This window comes from Loxodonta africana, chromosome 3 (genome assembly GCF_030014295.1).
Source record: "Loxodonta africana isolate mLoxAfr1 chromosome 3, mLoxAfr1.hap2, whole genome shotgun sequence".
Lineage (NCBI taxonomy): Eukaryota > Metazoa > Chordata > Mammalia > Proboscidea > Elephantidae > Loxodonta > Loxodonta africana.
The window spans coordinates 46,855,486-46,877,186 of NC_087344.1; the positions used below are offsets into that span (position 1 = coordinate 46,855,486).

At 46.8% G+C, this 21,701-nt stretch overlaps 1 protein-coding gene across 6 annotated transcripts in view; it reads left to right on the plus strand.

Moving 5' to 3' along the window:
- The window catches only part of CLCN6 (chloride voltage-gated channel 6), a 36,580-nt gene that overhangs the window by 11,083 nt on the left and 3,796 nt on the right, over positions 1-21,701 (plus strand). For 3 of the 6 annotated variants that reach the window (XM_064281283.1, XM_003413462.4, XM_064281282.1), the window contains 18 exons: positions 1,120-1,186; positions 3,179-3,285; positions 4,259-4,385; positions 5,618-5,685; positions 6,841-6,899; positions 7,774-7,906; positions 8,986-9,099; positions 9,362-9,528; positions 10,087-10,213; positions 14,977-15,103; positions 15,400-15,553; positions 15,702-15,861; positions 15,949-16,055; positions 17,175-17,361; positions 18,194-18,351; positions 18,502-18,658; positions 19,368-19,475; positions 19,622-19,747. In XM_064281283.1, the coding sequence (XP_064137353.1) occupies positions 1,120-1,186; positions 3,179-3,285; positions 4,259-4,385; positions 5,618-5,685; positions 6,841-6,899; positions 7,774-7,906; positions 8,986-9,099; positions 9,362-9,528; positions 10,087-10,213; positions 14,977-15,103; positions 15,400-15,553; positions 15,702-15,861; positions 15,949-16,055; positions 17,175-17,361; positions 18,194-18,351; positions 18,502-18,658; positions 19,368-19,475; positions 19,622-19,747 (2,253 nt within the window). Of the gene's footprint in view, positions 1-1,119; positions 1,187-3,178; positions 3,286-4,258; positions 4,386-5,617; positions 5,686-6,840; positions 6,900-7,773; positions 7,907-8,985; positions 9,100-9,361; positions 9,529-10,086; positions 10,214-14,976; positions 15,104-15,399; positions 15,554-15,701; positions 15,862-15,948; positions 16,056-17,174; positions 17,362-18,193; positions 18,352-18,501; positions 18,659-19,367; positions 19,476-19,621; positions 19,748-21,701 lie in introns of those variants that run through there. The other 3 variants (XR_002786606.2, XR_010321300.1, XM_064281281.1) reach the window with 3 other exon arrangements.

The following is a 21,701-nucleotide window of genomic DNA, read 5'->3' on the forward strand; positions in this document are numbered from 1 at the left end:
TGCTATATATGTTTCTGGTTGTAGCTTTCCCTATAATAAGCATAGTCTTTAGCCATCTGGTTGTTAGTCATTCTGCTCCTTTCATATCAAACTCCTTTGAGCTGCCATGTATCAGTACTAGCAACTTTACACCCTCATGTGATACCAAGGCAGACCCACCTTCATAATGTAGCAACTTGTTCCTCTTGCTACTGACTCTTTTATCCTCTGATGTGTCATGACTTGTTGCTTCCGTATTAAAGAGCCTCTGGGCATTGGCTTGAGAGGTCAGAGTTAAAGACATGAAGCCTTTGATCCTGGGTTCACAAAGTCAGAAGTCTTTCTAGTTCTTCTTGAAACCCTGAGATGGACTTAGGAGAGTAGAATAGCGGGACTCTGGTTGTTTTTTCTTAGCCAGCGTAAGTCAAAGTAGGATGTATGAAATAGCAATAGCAAACGTGAAAACCATATACCCCTAAATAAATGTTGTCTTTCAAAGTAATTTTCTGATCTATATGCATATTCAGGAGCCCTGGTGGTGCAGTGAGTAAGCACTCGACTGCCACCTGAAAGGTCAGTGGTTTGAACCCATGGGCCACTCTGTGGGAGAAAGATGTGGCAGTCTGTTTCCTTAAAGATTTACAGCCTTGGAAACCCTATGGGGAAGTTCTAGTCTGTCCTATAGGGTTGCTGTGAGTCAAAATTGACCCAACAGCAAGGGGTTTGGTTTTTGTTTTGTACGCCAATCCAACTGAGTATCACTGACAACAGTTACGGAATTTTCTTTCCGAAACTGCCTTCAGGAAGAGTTTAGCAGTTACTCATACAACACAGCATTAGTCCTATTTGATCCTGGGGCAGTCTTCCTTGATCTCACATCTTTTTCTACATCCTTTTCCCTCTTTGTTTTACTTTACTCTCTCTCCCTTCCCTTGTTCTTTGGAGGGTGGAGGGACCAGACTGGAACAGAAAGTGCCTTGAAAGCCAGAGTGACTAGCAGTTCACTCATGCATTGCTGGCTGGTAACACAGTGCCCTTCCCAGCCATGGTAACTGCAGTGGGGACATAGATCCTTTCAGGAGAAGTGCCTGTCATGCCCCCAGGATTGAGCGTGTTTGACGGACCTCTTATTCTTCACAGGTGGGTCTCTTTGTGGATTTTTTTGTGCGACTCTTCACCCAGCTCAAGTTTGGAGTGGTACAAACATGTATCCTTTTCACGGTGCCTGGTGTTCCCGAATATCAGTGGCAGCCGAGATTGCTCTGTTATCCAGAAATGGTTTTCACAGTAAACGTGATCTTTGAAGGGTTATTCTTATTAGCCATTCAGCTTTATGGTTTCTAATTATCGTTGGGAGACACAAAAGGAAGATCTTAATATAGAGAGATATGCTCATGTTCATGGTCAGCAAGGCACAAATACCATAAAGAAGCCTGTTCTCCCAAGTCAACCTATAAATTCAATGTAGTTCCAATAATAATAATAATAAAAATCCCAATAGATTTATCATAGGGCTTGAAAATTCTCTTTCCAATTTGTATGGAAGAGTAAAGGGCCAAAAGTACAATTTGGAACAAAAAGCAGGTGGACTTACCCTACTGGATGTCAGGACTTAAGAAAATTTAAGATCTAGTACCTGAAACAGGAGTACCCAGTTATCCCAGTGGAGAAACAGAGGAGCAGAGGCTGGCCCAGACAGACATAGACATGTGGTGAACGACAGAGCTAGTGTTATAAATCAGCGAGGAAGGGACGGGTTAGTCAGTACAAGATGCCTGGACATTTGTTTACCCGTATGGAAAAATAGAGAAGTAGATTCCTACTTCGTACTGTAAATAAAGATAAATTCCAGATGGACTGAAGATGTAAATGGACAAAAGAAATTTTAAAGAGACTGTATGATGACAAAGGAGCCTTGGTGGCACAGTGGTTAAAGTGCTCGGCTGCTGAACAAAAGGCTGGTAGTTCGAACCCGCCAGCCACTTTTTGGGAGGAAGATGTGGCAGTCTGCTTCCGTAAAGATTGCAGCCTTGGAAACCCTGTGAGGCAGTTTTACTCTGTCCTCAGGGTCACTAGGAGTCGGAATCGACTGGACAGCGGTGGGTTTTGGGATACGATGACAAGACTGTGGAATCATTTCTTAAAGCTCCACAAGGCAAAACTATAAAGAAAACAGTTGATAAACCTGACCACATCAAAGTGAATATTGATTATAAAAACAAAACAAAACAAAATCCTAAACAACAGCAACAACAATAAAACACCCTAAACAAAGTGAAAATAAGTCCCTAACCTGGATTTATTATTTGCTGTGCATATGAGAGGCCAGTAATTAGTAGCCAGAGTACAGAAAGAACTGCAACTCAGTAAGGGAAAAAACCAAACAGCCCAATAGAAAAATGAGCCGAGGGTATGAACAGGCGATTCTCAGAAGAAGAAAACTGAATGTCCGGTAACTCCCTGGAGAAGTGCCCACCTCACTGCTAATCCTGAAGAGCAAGTGAAAACAAATAGCTAGGTGTGGGTTCCTGTGACTCACGAATTTCTCTTCTGCATACGTACCCTAGAAGTGTACAAAGGCGTTCACTGCTACTTTGTGGTGGCAGAAAGTTGGAATCAAACTAAAGGGGAGATTGGAAAAATTATAGTATGTTCACATAGTCTAATTCTATACGGAAGTTTAAGTGAATGAACCAAACCTGATGTATCAACATGACTGATTCTGAAAAACTTGATGTTGAAAGAGAGAAAAAACGAAGTTACAGAATGTGTGTAAGGTACAATACCATTTGTTTTAATTATAAAAACATGAAACTATGTGGATACATCTGAAAACATGCAGGGAAGGACAGTAATTTCAGGCTAGTAGTTTCAGGAAAGGGAGGAAGGGAAACAAAGGAGTTTTTTTTGTTTGTTTTTTTATAATATCTAATGTTTTATTTTTTTAATTGACACACAGATGGCAGGATGTGGAGGTTTGTTAAAGGTTGAGTTGTAAAGGCATGGATATTTCTTTTTGTAACGTTTCAAAGTTACAAAAAAGTAGAAGACATCTCAGACAGTTTTTAAAATACGTATATAGGAAGGACAGGCGGGTGTGCAGGAAGTAGCCAACATGCTGTAAAAGAAGAGAAGCTGCACCATTTCAGGCGAACGCCTTTGGTTGGTGAACAGGTTTTCCTTAACCTGGCCTCTGCAGCGGTGGAAGAATGCAGCAAGAAGGGCTGCCTCGCCCTGTCCCTCCTTGAACTCTTGGGTTTTAACCTGACGTTTGTCTTTTTGGGGAGCCTTCTTGTCCTAATTGAGGTGAGGCTTCTTCGTTTGCTTATGAGGCTTCAGATTGCTGCACTCTTGTCTCCATCTCCATTTCCAGAAGGCCAGGAAGCCAAATGAGATTTAGAATGTAGATTCCTGTACAAAGCGGCCTGCTGTTGACTTAAGAGAAGTTTTTGAAAGTAAAATTTTCAGCCTTTGGTGAGATTAGTGAGGAAGGAAAATCTCGGTTAGGATGGTGGTTCTCAACCTTAAATCAATATTAAAAATACTGACCAGTTAGAATCTCTGGGAGTCGGGTGCCAGCACTAATGGCTGGAAAGCTTCCAGGTGATGCTGGAACCGATTAGAAATGCAAATCTTTAGGTTCCACCTCCAAACCTACTAAATCAGAAACTCTAAGGGTGGGGCCCAGTAGTCAGTGTTTTGATTTTTTTCTTCCTAAATTTTATTTAGTTTGTTGTTGAGAATATACACAGCAAAGCATACACCAATTCAACAGTTTCTACATGTACAATTTAGTGACATTGATTACACTTTCCCAGTTGTGCAACCAGTCTCACCCTCCTTTTCTGAGTTGTTCCTCGCTCACTAACATAAACTCAGTGGCCCCTAAGATTCCTGTCTAATCTTTTGAGTTGCTGTTGTCAATTTGATCCCATATAGATAGATCTTAACAGAGCATGATGCTGAAGGCAGGACTTTTTTACTGGTTAAGCTAAACTATTGTTTGGTTTTAAGATGACTTCAGAGGGGATGTTTTTGGTTTAAGGTTTAAAGATTTTCTCGGGGCCATAGTTTCAGGGGTTTGTCTACCCTCCGCGGCTCCAGAAAGTCTAGAGAGTAGTCAGTGTTTGAACAAGCCCCCAAGGAGGAGATGCCGTTACTGCTAAACTTTGCTAGAACATGAAAATCAGTGCTCCCCCTCTGGCTGTTGAGATGGTTGAGGGTGAGCTGAAGAGCTGATGGATTTTGCGCTTATGGGTGTGCCTGCTCTCCCCGTCAGCCAGTGGCAGCAGGTTCGGGGATACCTGAGATCAAATGCTACCTGAATGGCGTGAAGGTGCCGGGAATTGTCCGTCTCCGGACCTTGATCTGCAAAGTCTTTGGAGTGTTCTTCAGTGTAGCTGGAGGTAAGGAGAGTCTTTCTGATTTTTATCCTTTAGGTATTCAAGGGATAAGAGGACAAGAAGCATTACATGTATAAATTAATTAGATTTGGATGCAAGGCCCCACACATTTTTGTTGATGAGTTTTTTTTGCAAATACAGACTCCGTGAACATGTTATTCACAGATCTCTTGACAAGCACATTCTGTTTTGAAGTAGACTGTCTAGTTGGTTTATTGGAGTTTGCTTTTTAGAAAAACAACTTTCGTGTATTTAGAGAAGGGGTCAGCAAGCTTTTTCTGTAAATAGCCAAGAGGCAAAATCAAAGATGTTATTTAGGAGCTCTGGTGGCTGGGTGGTTAAGAGGTCAGCTGCTAAACAAAAGGTCGACAGTTTGAATCCACTAGCCACTCCTTGGAAACCTTATGGCGCAGTTCTACTCTGTCCTATAGGATCGCAGTGAGTCGGAATTGACTCGATGGCAATGGTATATACCATTTAAAAACATACCCATTTAAGAATGTAAAAACTGTTCCTAGCTCATGGACTGTATGGAAACAGACTTGGCCCGTGAGCTATAGTGTACGGACCCTGATTTAGGGTTTAAAGAGTGTTTTCTCTTATAGCAAGATATAAACGAGCTTGTTTGGTGGGAATTTGGGTCACTGTCTTATAAAGTTGTACATTCTATTTTGTATTCTGAAGAGAAAGGTTTACAACAGAGAATCCCTGATGGAGGAGGAGAACAGTGGGATGCAGACCTCAAATTCTCGTAAAAAGACCGGGCTTAATGGTCTTACTGAGACTTGAGGGACCCTGACAGTCATGGTCCCTGAACCCTTTGTTAGTCCAAAATTGGAACCATTCCCAAAGCCAACTCACCAGACAGGTATAAGCCTGGACTATAAGATAGACAATGATACTGGTGAGGAGTGAGCTTCTTGGCTCAAGGAGACACATGAGACGTATGTGGGCAGCTCCTGTCTGGAGGGGAGATGAGAAGGCAGAGGGAAACAGGAGCTGGTTGAATGGACATGGGGTGGAGAGGAGGAATGTGCTGTCTCATTAAGGGGAGCGCAGCTAGGAGTACATAGCAAGCTGTATACAAGTTTTTGTATGAGAGACTGACTTGATTTGTAAACTTTTACCTAAAAAAGCACGTTAAAAAATAAATTAAAGGATAAGGTTTACGTGGCAAAGGTCTCCTGACCCAGAGGCCTTTCTGGGCTGACTGGTGGTCTTCTCCCCTGTTCCAGGGCTCTTTGTGGGGAAGGAAGGTCCCATGATCCACAGTGGAGCAGTGGTGGGAGCTGGCCTACCTCAGGTAAGGGCTGAAGTTCTCACTCCCTTGTCCACAGCCACAGAATCCTGATTTCAGTGTGGACTGGTATGAAAAATATGTGGTCGGTGTCCCAGGCGAGCAGGCAACTTGTTTGCAGAGTCTTAACAATGCCCTGCCAAATCCTAGGAGCACCAAAATGGGATATAGAGGAAGTCAGTTCAAATGAAAGTCAACGTGGCATCCTCACAGCCCTTGGCACATGCCTCCGGTTAGGGTGGCCTGGTAACAGCAGCTCAGTGCCGCCAGATCTCAAGAGGCTGGGAGCGTGGACTAAGCTGGTTTTAGGCACGGTTCTGTGTGGATTCTGTGTAAAGTAGGACAGTGGTGGTAATAGCTACTGCTTGTGAAATGCTATGTGCCAGACTCTGTGTTAGATGCGACACATAGCTCCTTTTTTATAGCCACCCTAAGTGTTTTGTTGTTAACCATCAACCCCATTCTCAGATGCGGAATCTGAGGCTTAGAGAAGCTAAGGAACTCTCTCAGGACTCAGGACTCCAAAGCTCCCATTATTCCTGGGCTGCATGCCTGCAAGTCCCAGTTCACTCACACCTCCCGTGCTCTGAGGGAGGGAGGAGTTGCTGTGGTTGTGATTCCTTGAGGCAAAACAGAAAAGATCCTTTCTTCCAGAGCCCACGTTTTGGTCATCTCTCTTGCTGCTGCCTCAACTCCTTTACGTCAACTACCAGGTCTTCCAGAAGTGAGCTGAGAGGTGGAAGGAGGCCAAGCACGAATCGGTGTCAGCATGAGAATTTGCTAAACAGATTGAAAAATGACTGTTTGGCCTCCTCGCTTATCCAGCATCTTCTAGAAGGACCACCTTTATCTCCTACAGTAGCTCCTAGTTCCTCCTGCTCTGCGATTATCCCCTTTTGTTTCTGACCTGTTGACTACATGCAAAATGCAGCTTCTGAAAAAAAAAAAGAAGCAGCTTCTGAAGATCCTAGAAATCTGCGGTTAGGACAAAGAATTTGCTCCCAAGGGGGTTAACTTGTTTTCTCCAGGTTGCCATCCTGACCTCCTCCTGGCAGGACACCTGCCCAGGTGTGCTCAAGCAGAGGGGACTCCAGGTGCTGTGGTCTCCTGCATCCCTGGGCCTTGTAGGCCCCTCTCTGACTTCATTTCCTCTTGTTCTAGTTCCAGAGCATCTCCTTCCAGAAGATCCAGTTTAACTTCCCCTATTTCCGAAGTGACAGGTATGGAAGGGTTAGGAATTGGGTTTTATTAAAAAGCAAAGTGTTAATTTACTGCGGGTCAGACTTGATACTTTCTCCAGCCTGGCCGGTATAGGCAGGCCGTATGAAGCCCAACCATTAGAAAAGAAGAGGCTTTGAGTTACTTTTCTGAAAATGAGAAGCCAGAGGACCAAGCTGGCATCACGATTTGTATTTTATCATGACATGAGGCCTAGAAGCATCTCAGACAGTGATGCCAAGATCGAAAACACAACAAAGAACGTCCATGGGCATATTATTAGGAATGTGTTTTGTATTCCAGAACGATTTAATTGGTTCAGCTGCCTTGCTAGGTTGGAATTGGCTATTCTCAGTAGACTTTTCTAGCCCTGTGGGCTTTGTGTGTGTTATTCAACCTGCACACCTGGTAAGGCCGTCGGAGTCAGGCGCTCAGGTTCAGAGGTAAGAGTCCACCTTCTCGTCTTTATTCAGCATGTCATTGCACAGCTGCCCCTCTGGGTGTAACCAGCACTTGGACATTTTCATTGATGCTATGGTTTTCTGGAAGGAATGTGGGTCAGTAGTGACTATAGAAATCTCTGGCCTGCCTCCTGAAATAGCGGCTGAGACGTGATCTGGATTCCGTGTTCGCAGAGGAGGATGATGTCCCCCAGGCAGAGGAGCCCCCACCTGGAGGAACCTGCCTGGGGAGGGTGTTTGGCTGATAGGGGAATTATATTTGCTGCCGAGGCCGCCTTACAGAGAGCTGCCTCTTCTCAAACCCAAGTGCTCATAGGTCATGAGATAATATGCTTGGGTAAGCAAGTAGAAAACTGACTTTCGTGGCCAGAAGGCTCTTTCTCTGATAAATGCTGTCCCTTCCTTCTCTCCTTAGAGACAAGCGAGACTTCGTATCAGCTGGAGCGGCTGCCGGAGTTGCTGCAGCTTTTGGAGCCCCAATTGGGGGCACCTTGTTCAGTCTGGAGGAAGGCTCATCCTTTTGGAACCAAGGGCTCACATGGAAAGTGGTGAGGAGGCCTTCAGTGGGCGCCTTGTTTGAAACTTCATTAAACCCCAAAATTAAACTGGACATCTCTCACTCAACACATTTAACAATATCTTTGATGAGACTAGGAGGATTGGCTCTGTCAGAAACTCCTATGTTCTAGATACCCATAAGGAGCCCTGGCAGCACAACTGTTAAGCACTTGGCTAGTAACCAAAACGTTGGCGGTTCAAACCCACCCAGTGATTCTGTGGGAGAAAGACCTGGTAGTTTGCTTCCATAAAAATTATAGCCTAGAAAACCCTATGGGACAGTACTACTCTGTCTTATAGGGTCACTGTGAGTCAGAATTGATGTAACAGTGCCTAATAACAATAATAGGTACACGTAACCCCTGAACTATAGACGTGAGGATTGTTGTTGTGTACCGTCAAGTCTATTCTGGCTCATAGTGACCCTGTATGACAGTAAAACTGCTGTGCCCGTAGGGTTTCCAAGACAGTAATCTTTACAGGAGTAGATTGCCAGGTCTTTCCCTGCAGAGCCAATGGGTGGGCTCGAACCACGAACTTTTCGGTTAGCAGCTGAGTGCTTAACCATTGTGCCACCAGGACTCCTTGACGTGAGGATTAGTGGCACATTTTAAAAACTTTTGAAAAATACTTTTCATATTAATACACTCCCATCACCCAAACAATAATCCCAAATCAAACTGCTGTTCTCATTGGTGAACAATCTGGCATTAAACCTGAAACTGGCTCAGTCCTGAGGCAGGAGGTGGTAGAGCCAGGCCTTGAACTTGAGTCTCCTGCCTCAGAGTAGAGCGATCTGCCCTTTGTGTTTACTGTCCTTTTCTGGCGCAGGGTCTGATCTAGAGTAGGCTCTCCATAAGTGTTTATTGGCTATTTGAATGAAAACTCTTCATAGCCTGATTTAAGTTGCTCAACTTGGAGTGTTTACTGTAGCAGTTACCAGATCCCTGTATCCAAACCTAGAGTCTTCAGGTTTCTGTGTAAAATTTTAGGTTTTAAGAGCAAGTATCAGGGGAGAAGTAGGACTTGTCACTATTGAGTTTCCTTGTTTTTGTCCCCTGTCCTCCAGCTCTTTTGTTCCATGTCTGCCACCTTCACCCTCAACTTCTTTCGCTCTGGAATTCAGTTTGGAAGTTGGGGTTCCTTCCAGCTCCCTGGATTGCTGAACTTTGGCGAGTTTAAGGTATGCTTTGTCCTTTCCCCCAGGACCCTCTTCAGTAAAGCCCCAAAGAGAATTGATCAGAAGGGCGGGTTCCGCTTCACATGGGGCTATCTCTGCCCCTGTAGTCTCTTTGCTGTGCGTTCCTGGTGGTCGGTGTGGGCAGGTTCCCTCCCTGACTCAGAGAGAGAAGGTAGTGCTGCTCTCGTTTCTGTCTCCTCTCCTGCCCTTCCCTGTTCTCATGGGCTCTGTGGTTTCTTTCTTCCTCCCTTTCCCCTTCTCTCAGTGCTCTGACTCTGATAAAAAATGTCATCTCTGGACAGCTATGGATTTGGGTTTCTTCGTCGTCATGGGGGTCATTGGGGGCCTCCTGGGAGCCACATTCAACTGTCTGAACAAGAGGCTTGCAAAGTACCGTATGCGAAACGTGCATCCGAAACCTAAGCTTGTCAGGTACCTGTGCAGTCGCCTCCGCCAGCTTGCTGGGGCTCCCTGAGCTTCGCGTGAGCAGGGCCATCTCCAAGGAAGACAATTGTGTGAGCAGACCCTGCTCTCTGATTTCACGTCTAAGACCGAGAATATAAACAGGGTCATGAATCTGCTCTGTCAGGCCAAAAAGCTGAGTCTGAGGTTAATTTATACCTCAGTTCCTGGTTGAATCCCAGCTTCCCTTGACTTGTGCTAAGACACGTGACAAAGTCCAAAGGGTCAGTGTGGCCCTGCTACAGGCACTCTCTCGTGTCCAAAGACTCTGTTGCCCCGAGGCTTACCTTTAAGGCCACTCCATTCCTCGGAGGGAGATGATGTGGATACAGCAGCCCACTTTACTGACTGCGTTTTTATGTACAAATTGTGGGAACACAGCTAGTCGCTGATAAATTCTTCACATGTGTTGAGTGAATAGGAGCTGCTCATGAATGCACTTGGGGGTCATGAGGGTTGGGGGTCATGTGTTCCTGAGACCAGGGTGTCTTTGTTTCCATGTAATAACAGCTGTGCTCTGTTTCCTAGAGTCTTAGAGAGCCTATTGGTGTCTCTGGTAACCACTGTGGTGGTATTTATGGCCTCGATGGTGCTAGGAGAATGCCGACAGATGTCTTCTTCGAGTCAAATTGGTAATGACTCATTTCAGCCCCAGGTAAACCCCACTACAGCTGCTTCCTTTATCATACACCCACAAAGAAGAAGAATTCAGGAATGTATGGCTTGCCTCTGTTTAGAGCTAGTAGATCCATTGGGGCCATTGTTTCATGCCCATTGATTCCTAAGAGATACAGGAATATGTAATACCTTCTTGCCCAAAACAGTATGTGCACCAGATTGCCTCTGTCTCCTCCACATTTGTAAACAGCACTGGCCACCGCTGACTGTCCGCTTCTTTCCCGAGGCCTATTTTAACCCTCCCACCTCACCAGGCCTGAAAGGTGCTTTATAATTGTCAGAGTCACCCCTAAGACGGGGAGAAAGGGGATGTCTGCCACAGGGTGAATGACCACCCTAACTCTTAAGCATCTTAGAGCTCTTACTGGGTCATCGCCTTTACTAAGTTATGCATCTTTCTTTTTAATCACCCAGGTTCAACAGTTATCAGTGTGTGTGTGTGTGTGTGTATACATATTTTTTTTTTTTTCTTTTAAGCATGCATTTGTCTTGTGTTTTTCCTTTTCTCTTCTTAGGGTTATGTGGTATTTCCCAGAACCTTTCCCTGAAAGAGCAGGGTCAGTGAGGTAGCTGGTGGAGCTTACTGTACCCTAGGTTTTTTGGTTCAACCCAGTGAGTCTAAGAGCTAGACTGTGGTCAGACAGATTTGTGGCTCTGGCCTGCTAGGGTGGAGCCTGGTGACTATTCTCTTAATGCTTCTGTTTTCTCTTGAGTTTGCTGTTATAGTCCTTTTCATTGCTTCCAAGTACCCACTTGAATCTTCTGAGCCCCTTTGGGACCTTCGTTGTGGGTCTCTCAGTCCCCATGGGCCTCTTCAGTGTCCCAGGAACGGTTCAACAATAGCTAGAGTGTACTAGACCAGGGGTCAGCAAACTACAACCTACGGGCCATATCTGGCCCTTAGCAGTTGCTTGTTTTTCTGTGACCCCCAAGCTAAAAACTGTTTTTACATTCTTAAAGCATTTTTTTTAAAAAAGCAAAGAATAATACATATGATAGAGACCTTATGTGACCCACACATATGAAGTATTTACTATCTGACTCTTTACAGAAAGTGTGCCAACCCTTCTTTATCATTACTAGTTATTCCCCAAGACCATAATTACCAGACCAGTATTTTCCAAAATGTGATCTATGATTCATAAACACAAAAGTTTCCTTTATTCAAATGGATTGTTGTTAGTTGCTGTCAAGTTGGTTTTGACTCACAGCAACCCCATGTAACAGAGTAGAACTGCCCTACAGGGTTTTCTAGGCTGTAATCTTAGCCCTGGTGGTGTCGTGCTTAAGAGCTTGGCTCTTAACCAAAAGGTCGGCAGTTCCAATCCACCAGCCAGCCACTCCCTGGAAACCCTACAGGGCAATTTTACTCTGTCATATAGGATTGCTGTGAGTCAGAATCGACTCAACGGCAGCGGATTTGGATTTGGGAATCTTTACGGAAGCAGATCCCCAGGCCTTTCTTCTGCGGAGCTGCCAGGTAAGTTCAAATCGCCAACCTTTTGCTTAGCAGCCGAGCGCTTAACTATTTGCGCCTTAAGTTTCTTTAGTACAGGATTTCTTAGGACCTTTAATAGTTTATTAATAATGGTGAATAATAATTATAGTCCCACTAGACAACGTGGAATGTTTGTTATGTGCCAGATATTCCACTGAGCATGTTATGTATGTGATTTCATTTAAGTCTTACTACAACCGCGTTGGCTAGTAGCAATATCCCCATTTTAGAGATGAGAAAACTGCGACAAAGTAGTCTTTTTTTTTTTAATTATTGAACTTTAGATGAAGGTTTATAGAACAAGCTAGCTTCTTATTAAACAGTACACATATTATTTTGTGACAGTGGTTACAACCCTACTACATGTCGGCACTCTCCTGTCTCAACCCTAGGTTCCCTAATGTCAGCTTTTCTGTCCCCTTCTGCCTTCTAGTTCTTGCCTCTAGGCTAGTGTGCCCTTTTAGTCTAGTTTCGTTTTATGGATGTGTCTATGGCTGAAGGGTGAACCTCAGGAGTGACTTCATTACTGAGCTGAAAGGGTGTCCAGGGGCCATACTCTCGGGGTTTCTGCAGTCTCTGTCAGGCCAGTAAGTCTGGCCTTTTTTTGTGAGTTAGAATTTTGTTCTGCATTTTTCTCCAGCTCTGTCCTGGACCCTCTGTTATGATCCCTGTCGGAACAGTCGGTGGTAGCCAGGCACTATCTAGTTGTGCTGGACTGAGTCTGGCAGAGGCTGTGGTAGTTGTGGTCCGTTAGTCCTTTGGACTCATCTTTCCCTTGTGTCTTTAGTTGTCTTCATTCTCTCTTGCTCCTGACAGGGTGGCAAAGTATGGTCTTGACCAAGCTCACTTAGCTGGTGACATAGCCGGGTTTTGAGTGAGGCAGTATGGCTCTAAGTCCAGACTTTTAACCACTATGCTGTACTTTTTGATCTACATATAACATGATATGAATTTTTTTAGCATAAGGTAGGTATTCTGTAGATGAAGAAAAAAGCTTCACAGAATACCTTACCCAAGGTCACTAGTGAGGGGCAGAGTCAGAAATCTGTCTGATGGTGGAGCCTGGGCTCTGCTTTTAGCAGATACACTGGTTTCCAAGAAGAACTCCACACTGCTCAGTGCATTTGGCAGTAGGGTTCTTTCCAGACTGCCTTCTGTTCCTCCAGACATGGTTTGGGAGACACTGCATGTGTTGGTTGTTAAGCTATCCTCTCAGGTCCAAACCCTCCCTCCCTGCTCCACTTTGTGATGCTGGATCCAGACTCTCTACACATTTCTGCTTTGCCAGCTGCTACCTGCAGGTTCTGACAATAAGGGGTGCTGTCCTGTTTCCTGTGGCAGCCTTCAGGCAGCTCCATTGCCCAGCCAGGTTCATCTGATAGGATTTACAAACCCATCGCCTCTGATGTCCAGATAAGGGCATCCCTACAGTGTCATCAATAGGATTGAATCCAGAAGAAAATCCATATCCATAATTAATCTTTTTAGCAACACTCCCTATTTGCATGCACAGTGATAGGTGTAAAGAACAGCCCCTCTACTATTGCACAGCATCAATTAGAAAACAGAAACAGATGTCGTACTCCAAACACCCTTACCCTGTGATAAGCCAGGCCATACCAGCATCTCATCTTCCCACACCAAGTGGTGGAGAGAACAGGAGATCTGCTTTATGTATAATGTCCTTTTTTCCCGGTTTTGGTTCTCTTCAGCCAGAGAGCATCAGGGGCAGAGATTGGAGTTGTCATCCAGGCCTCGTGCTGAGGCTGGTTTTCTTTTGCAGCAAATTCAGCATGGAGGGTTTTTCCATTTGAAGCCAAAGTTGGGGCTTTAGGTCAAGCAGTGCCCTGGGCTCTCCTCTCCAGACCCCTATCAGCTCCTACCTGCCTCATCTTCCCATTGTCCTGAGGGCTATCAGGCCGGGCTTCCAGCAATGTTGCTTATTAGGACGGGAAACATAGCTGAATCCATGGTGAGCCATAGTTTACTTTTTCATTATAAGTATAGAACAATGGCCCCCATCCTGACTCTTTGATTCTCAAAATGCAAAGAATACAATATCACAGTTGACTACTGTCGGATGTTGTGGTAATAAATCTCAGCGTCTCCTTTTTCTGATACCAACTACAAGGACATTAATCAACATAAATCAGATTTCCCACTTTTCACTTCTCTGCTCAGTTCTGACACCAGCTGCACAGGCAGCACTTCTTCCTGTGCCCCTGGCCACCTGGCGCTTGGGCAGAGCTCACAGGTTAAAGGACACAGTCCTCCAGACTGCCAAGTTGGCCCAAGACTTCAGACGCCAGCCACAAGCTCGGGACCCCCCAGGGCTTCACTCATTGCTGACCTGTTGGTTACAAATTCGAGGGTTCCCATTACCCCCTCAAGATACCAACTGTAAGTGCAGAGGTTCCCAGCCCTTCTCAGTTCTGACCTGCGGGCTCCCACTGCTCCGTCAGGGTTGATAATTCCCTGGAATGACAGAACTCACAGAAAGTGTTACGTTTACTAATACAGTTTTACTGTAGGAAAAAAGGGATATAAATAAAGGGAGGTGTAGGGTGAGATTTGGGAGGTTTCCAAGTGTGGAACTCCCATATCCCCATAAGGAAAGTAATACCCGTTCATGTGTGTGGGTGTCTTTCACCAACCAGGAAGCCCTTGGAAGTTCCCTGTCCAGATCCTTTATTGGGCCTCATTGCATAGACATGCTTGATTGAATCATGCCCCTCCTCCCTGAGGTCTGCTGATATCAGGCCACTCATTAGCACAAACGCTCAGGTATAGTCTGGAGACCTTAGATAACAAAAACCAAAAACCCAAACCTGTTGCCATAGAGTGGATTCCAACTCATAGTGACCTTACAGGACAGAGTAGAACTGCCCCATATGATTTCCAAGGAGTGGCTGGTAGATTCGAACTGCCGACCTTTTGGTTAGCAGCTGAGCTCTTAACCACTGCACCACCAGGGCTCCTTAGATAACAAAAGCATTTCAGTTACTCAGGAAATTCCAAGGGTTTAGAGTTACCTTTCAGGAAACAAGGGCGAAGATCAAATTACTTTGGGTAAAGTTAAATTTCTTACCCCACATATGTTTTTTTTATTGCCTGTTTAATTTACTGGTAAAGCTCTCAAGCCAGGCTTGCTCTACCTTGCTGGAAACCTCCTTTCTACAAAAAGACTCAGGAGTGTCCCGATTAGGCACCCTCGTGCTAACTTGTTGATTCGTACTTCTTAGGTCATGTCAGAAGATGTGAATTCAAGTATCAAGACCTTTTTTTGTCCCAATGAGACCTACAATGACATGGCCACCCTCTTCTTCAATCCCCAGGAATCAGCCATCCTTCAGCTCTTCCACCAGGATGGTGAGTCTCAATGCTTCAACCCATTACTGGGTGGCTGGTTTCTTCTACAGGGAACACATGTTTGTTACCCCTCTGCCCCTTCCATTGCCCTGTAAACAGAACCGGGCTCTCCCTTAATGCTGAACAAGAACAGGACTTTTCCTTTGTGATACCTACCCAGACCATAGATTAGGGTCTCTGCCTCTGGTGTTGGCAGGGGACCTGGCTGGGGCTTAGAAGGGCCTGCTGCGGGCTGCGCTGGCCTGGGGCCTGGGCTGGCATCTGCAGTAGGACTCAGGGCGGGTCTTGCCTTGCAGGTACTTTCAGCCCCATCACTTTGGCCTTATTCTTCGTCCTCTATTTCTTGCTTGCCTGTTGGACTTACGGCATTTCTGTTCCAAGTGGCCTTTTTGTGCCTTCTCTGCTGTGTGGAGCTGCTTTTGGACGTTTAGTTGCCAATGTGCTAAAAAGGTACTCTGTGTGTGTGGTGTGTGTGTATGTGTGTATGCACGCACAGGCGTGTGCACATGCCTTTGTGTACATGTGCGCTAGTGTGCCAACTATGGCCCCCCCACCTACCAGTATGATTCTAAGCCGTGCTCTCGGTTTCCTTCACCAGCTACATTGGATTGGGCCACATCTATTCAGGCACCTTTGCCCTGATCGGTGCTGCAGCTTTCCTGGGTGGGGTTGTCCGCATGACCATCAGCCTCACAGTCATCCTGATTGAGTCCACCAACGAGATCACTTACGGGCTCCCCATTATGATCACACTGATGGTGAGTACATCCCTTCTCGGCCTCTTTCTGGTCCAGGGCTAAGTTCGCCCCACAGGGCCTATTTCAGGCCTTCACTTTGTGTTTCAGGTAGCCAAATGGACAGGGGACTTTTTCAATAAGGGCATTTACGATATCCACGTGGGCCTGCGAGGAGTGCCACTTCTGGAATGGGAGACGGAGGTGGAAATGGACAAGTGAGGCCATGATTCCTTTTCACGTCCTAGTTTCAGGCTGTAAAATAAGCTCTAGGGCCTCAGGAAGGTTTGTATTCTGGTGGGAAACAGGAACGTTTGAAACAGTCACAGATGATTCTTGGGTTGGAAAAAGGTGAAACAGCAAATAACCACAGGAAGGCCCTTCAAAAAGCAAGCCGTCTGTCCCTGAGCGTGTTGGGGCGCGTTGGGCAGCACAGTGTGGCTGGGGGCACAAGGGACAGAGGGCCCCGGTGGGAGAGAGACCCAATGGGATCTGAGGTTGGCTGGACCATGCCTACTGGATTGGTTTGGCTCCTGTGGCTGCTCTCCCAGAAGAGGTCTGTGGGTAAAGTTAGGGCTGTGATTCCATTTTTAAACTAAGGGCGTGCAAAGCCCTGGGAGTGAGGACTGCCTGCCCCCCACGTGCCTAGCGAAATGCTGTTCTGCCAGTGATGGTTCTGGGCACGACCACGTAATAGTCATCAGTCCACACTTTGGGCCTCCTGTGTCTGGATATCAGGCAAGGCCTTTACAGTCTAATGCTGGGGTCGGCATGCTTTTTCTGTCAGGGTCTAGACGGTAAATATTTTCAGCTTTGGTGGCTATTCGGTCTTTGTCCCAACTACTGTGCTGTTACAGCCCAAAAGCTGCAACGTAAATGAATGAGCATGGCCAGGTTTGGCCTGTGGGCTGTAGTTCGCCTTCCCCTAAACTACAGGAAGACCCAAACATATGTATTTTTCAGTTCCAGTAGCATAATTAGAAACTCTGCAGCAGTATGTGGGACGTGCCATGGGAGTACCAGGAGGGGATGACCAACCCTTGGGCAAGCTGATGGGGTTCATGGTGAGGGGATATTCGTATCAAGCTCTAAGGGATGAGTAAAAGGGCACCAATTTGACAAAGAGGAGAAGAGGGTTGGAGGCTTGGGGAAGAGCATGTATAGAGGGGTCGGAGGTACAAGGAATTCAGTGGGCTCAAGGAGCCATCCAGAGGTGGTCCAGAAGAAGGCCCCAGTAGTCCAGGCAGTGCAGGAGGACCAGGGCAGCCGTGTCAGCTCCTGGAGCTGTGTGCTCCACGGTGAGGCTGGATGCTTCCCTCTGCACCCCTCTCCCACAGACTGAGAGCCAGCGACGTCATGGAGCCCAACCTGACCTACGTCTACCCGCACACCCGCATCCAGTCCCTGGTCAGCATCCTGCGCACCACGGTCCACCACGCCTTCCCGGTGGTCACGGAGAACCGGGGCAACGAGAAGGAGTTTATGAAGGGCAACCAGCTCATCAGTAACAACATCAAATTCAAGGTAACCAAAGCAGCCTGAGAGGAAAGGTGGGCGAGAGGAGACGCACCGACCTAGTGCTCGCCACACCTCTGGAAGGGAGGACACGACGGCCCTTATGAAAAGTTGGCATACGATTTCCATTACACACGACAGCAAGTATAGATAGCATCAGCAGCAAGCATGGACTTTCTTAGGTCATCTGCACAGGCGTTCCTTCTTGCCCTAAGAAGCCGTGAATTTTTAATCAGCAGCCTTCATTCTTTACATACTGTGTACGCACTGTATCTGGGAGGGTTTTAGACTCACTAGCAACAGAAACGCAGTCTGGCCTGTCTATTTCTGGAAGCTCTGGGACTGACAGAAAGCTGAAGAACCAGAATCAGATGCTCTGGGGACAAAGGTGCCAGGGTGCCAGGGGCTCTCTTTAGGGACCAGGAAGAATTGACACTGGCCAATCTCTGTCTTTGGGTCACTCCAGATTCAAAACCCAGGAGGAGAGAGTCCAGTTGCCTCACTTGGGTCACATGCCTCCCCCTTGACATTGCTGGCTGGGGCCGGGGGGCATTTCCACCAAGACATGACATAGGATGAGGGTTGTTCTCCAATTGAAGGGCAGTCCCAGATCAAAGGAGTGGCAATACTGGGTCACTAAAGATCACAGGGTTTCAGCCAAGTGCTGGGACTCTGAGAGGCTCATTTGAATGACAAGACCTTGAGTCACTGTGAGCGTTTCTTTCCATTCCTGTATCACTATATGCTCTTGACCTTCACTGTCGTCCAAATCCTTAAACCAGCTGGTGTGCTGGTGCGCAGCAGCCCACAGCCTCAGCCACCCTCACCCTGCCGTCCGCAGAAATCCAGCATCCTCACGCGGGCCGGCGAGCAGCGCAAGCGGAGCCAGTCCATGAAGTCCTACCCATCAAGCGAGCTGCGGAACATGTGTGACGAGCACATCGCCTCCGAGGAGCCGGCAGAGAAGGAGGACCTGCTGCAGCAGATGCTTGACAGGAGGTGAGAGAGGTCACATGGGGGCCCGCAGGGGACCCGGAGTCATTGCCCAGTTCCTGGGCTCTCTGGGAACTGGGGAGTGGGTTGGGGGATGTGGATGAGAAGTGATCCTGCTGAAGGTGTACTAGGCTGTGTCTGATTTTTGTCTAACAGATACACTCCCTACCCCAACCTATACCCTGACCAGTCCCCGAGTGAAGACTGGACCATGGAGGAACGCTTCCGCCCACTGACCTTCCATGGCCTGATCCTTCGGTCGCAACTGGTCACCCTGCTCGTCCGAGGAGTTTGTTATTCTGAAAATCAGTCAGTAAGTCTCGCTTCTTGTTAGCACTGGGATTCTGGAAGGCTCAGGGGTGGTAGGAACACATTCCACGTCCCTCAGGGAGAGGAGAGGCGGCTCTTTGGGAGTTGTGTGAGTAGGGTGCTGTTGAGCAGCGAGCGTAGCCCTCCTGCTCCCTCTGCGAGGTCAGCAAAGTCAGTGTCTCGTCTCCTCCAGGGGCGGAGAAGCAGGGGTAGGGTGTGTTTCCAGCCAGAGCTCTTCACGTTGTCTCTGGGCCGGGTGTTCTCAGCGCCCCCTACTGACCTCCTGAAGTCTGACAGGATTGGGGCTTGTAATACCCTTTCCATACATATTTTAATTTCTGGTCTGAATGAACTTTTTTACATGTGTTAGCAAAAGAAATACTGTTTTTCCTGTTAACTTCACTGTAGTTTTCTTTTTTCACTTTCATTTTGTTTTTGTAGCGATAAGCGGGGCATTATTTCAGAATAACCCATTTTCATTTTTTAGACGAGGAAAGGGATGTTCAGAGAGGTTAGGAAACACGCCCAGGATCACACAGCTAGGAATCGGCCCAGAACTGGCTTTGGGTCTAAATGTCAGACTGCAAAGCCCCTGCCCTGCAGTGTCTCCCTCTCAGCTGGGGCATACGCACCTAAAGGGGGAGGAGGCCCGAAGCATGACCTCCTCAGTCACTGCTGCTCGGTGCAAGGACAGTGTCTTGGTTGGGTTGTAGAGTGCCAGCCAGCCGCGCCTTTCTTATGCGGAGATGGCCGAGGATTACCCACGGTACCCTGACATCCACGACCTGGACCTGACACTGCTGAACCCACGGATGATCGTGGTGAGGAGGGCTGTCCCTTTGGGAAGGAGGTCACTGGCCCTGGGACTGACCTGGAGGGGGCGCTGCTGCAGCTCCTGCTGAGCTCTGCCTGATCCTGGGGTAGAAGCGGCAGTCACAGGTGACCTGTGCTTGCATCCTCTCTGCAGGACGTCACCCCATACATGAACCCCTCACCCTTTACTGTTTCACCAAATACCCACGTCTCCCAAGTCTTCAATCTGTTCAGAACGATGGGCCTGCGGCACTTGCCGGTGGTGAACGCTGTGGGAGAGGTGAGTGGTCTTCTGGCTGGAGAAGGCCTGTGTGTTGGTGGCTGTGTGCCCTCCATCCACCCACCTTCCAACAACAGGGGTGCTCAACCAGGAGGAAGCATTGGGATCTCAGAGGGAAGTGTCTCAGTCTGAAACCCCTGGGCAGCTCCCCACCAAGAGTGGGAGAGTGTGGGCAGGCAGGGCGAGGGGGTGGCTGACTGACGGCTGTACAGGCAGTCCCTGGGTCACCAAAGTCTGACTTAAACGGACAACTCTTATTTAAGGAACAGACTGCCATAAAGCCTATTATGTTAAACATTTGAGTTAAATAACTACAATGGTTCGTAATAAGGAGCACAAGCACCACTTCGTAATGCTCATGATAGCCCTGCATGGTTTGGATGTGTTTCTTAAATGTTTTATATGCACAGAAAGGTGCATATACATACTATATACTAAGTATTAGTATATAGTATGTATATAAACTATATACTAATACTTAGTACATTTGACTGACACTAAATAAGAACCATGTGTACCTGTTCTGACTTATCTACAAGTTCAGCTTAAAGACAAACTTCGAAACAGATCTCCTTCGTAGTCCAGGGAATGCCTGTAGTTTCTAGAACCTTTCCCTGGGGTTCAGCTGTGCCCCTCCTGGGTTTATGATGCTCTGTCTCCTGTTTGGCCAGCAGATGTCACCCGTGTGACACTGGCCTTTCTGCTTACCAGAAACAGGACAGTCTCCTTTATTTTAAAATGTTTCTCTTTACCCTTGACTTGGCTCCTCCCTGAGCAGACCTGTTCTTTGTGTTTCCCAGTTACCTGCCTCTAACGGGAATTTGTAACACTGGATGAGAGAATTCCAAGCAAAATACTTTGTTTTAAAATATGCAATGTTGTTGGGTGCCTTTGAGTTGGTTCCAGCTCAGTGACTCCGTGTGACAGAGTAGAACGGCCCCGTAGGGTTTCTAGGCTTTAATCTTTATGGGGGCAGATTGCCAGGTTGTACTTCCACAGAGCCGGTGGTTGCATTTGAACTGCCAACCTTTCGGTTAGCAGCTGAGCACTTAGCCGTTGGCGCCACCAGGACTCCTTTGAGAATATGCAGTATCTAGTGGTTATTGGGAAACCCTGGTGGCGTGGTGGTTGAGTGCTACGGCTGCCCACCAAAGGGTCGGCAGTTGGAATCCGCCAGGCGCTCCTTGGAAACTCTATGGGGCAGTTCTACTCTGTCCTGTAGGGTCGCTATGAGTCGGAATCCACTCGACGGCACTGGGTTTGGTTTGGGTTTAGTGGTTATTGCTGCATACTTTCTAATTTTTTTTTTAGAACTTTATTGCTTTTTTATTACACAAACAACTGTTTTTTCATTGTAGAAAAATAAAAAAATACAGATAAACAAAACTAAGAAGAACCAGACCCTTACTTCTGCCATCCAGAGGTGGTCATGTTAACTTTTCAGAATACATCGTTTCAATCTTTTTTCTGTACATTTAGAAACAGAGGTTTTATTTTATCAAGGCTTAATGGAGATGGAACCGTTATTTATACTGTCTAAATAGCCAGCCTGATTTTTTACTTGCTATGCAGGAAATGATTTCCCACGGCAGAAGACATTCGCCGTTAATATTTTAGCGGTTCTGCAGCATTCCCTTGTACAGCTGGACAGTCATGTATTCAGTAGTCATCTATTATTAGACATCTTTGAGGCTTTTGATGCATACTGCCAAATTGCCACTCAGGAGATCATACCGCTTCAAAATCAAATAGTCTCATACAGCAGAACCCTGGCACAGCACAGCTTGTTCTCACACAGGTAATGTCTCAGTAGACCCAGTTGTGTTCTTTAAGACATGACTGCTGACACAGACCAGCTCTAATGGTTTGTCACGTGGCTTTGGTGTGCCTGGCGCCAGTGAGAAACTGAACCACTATGATGAACTGTGAAAAAAGACTCTTCTGGGTCTTTCTG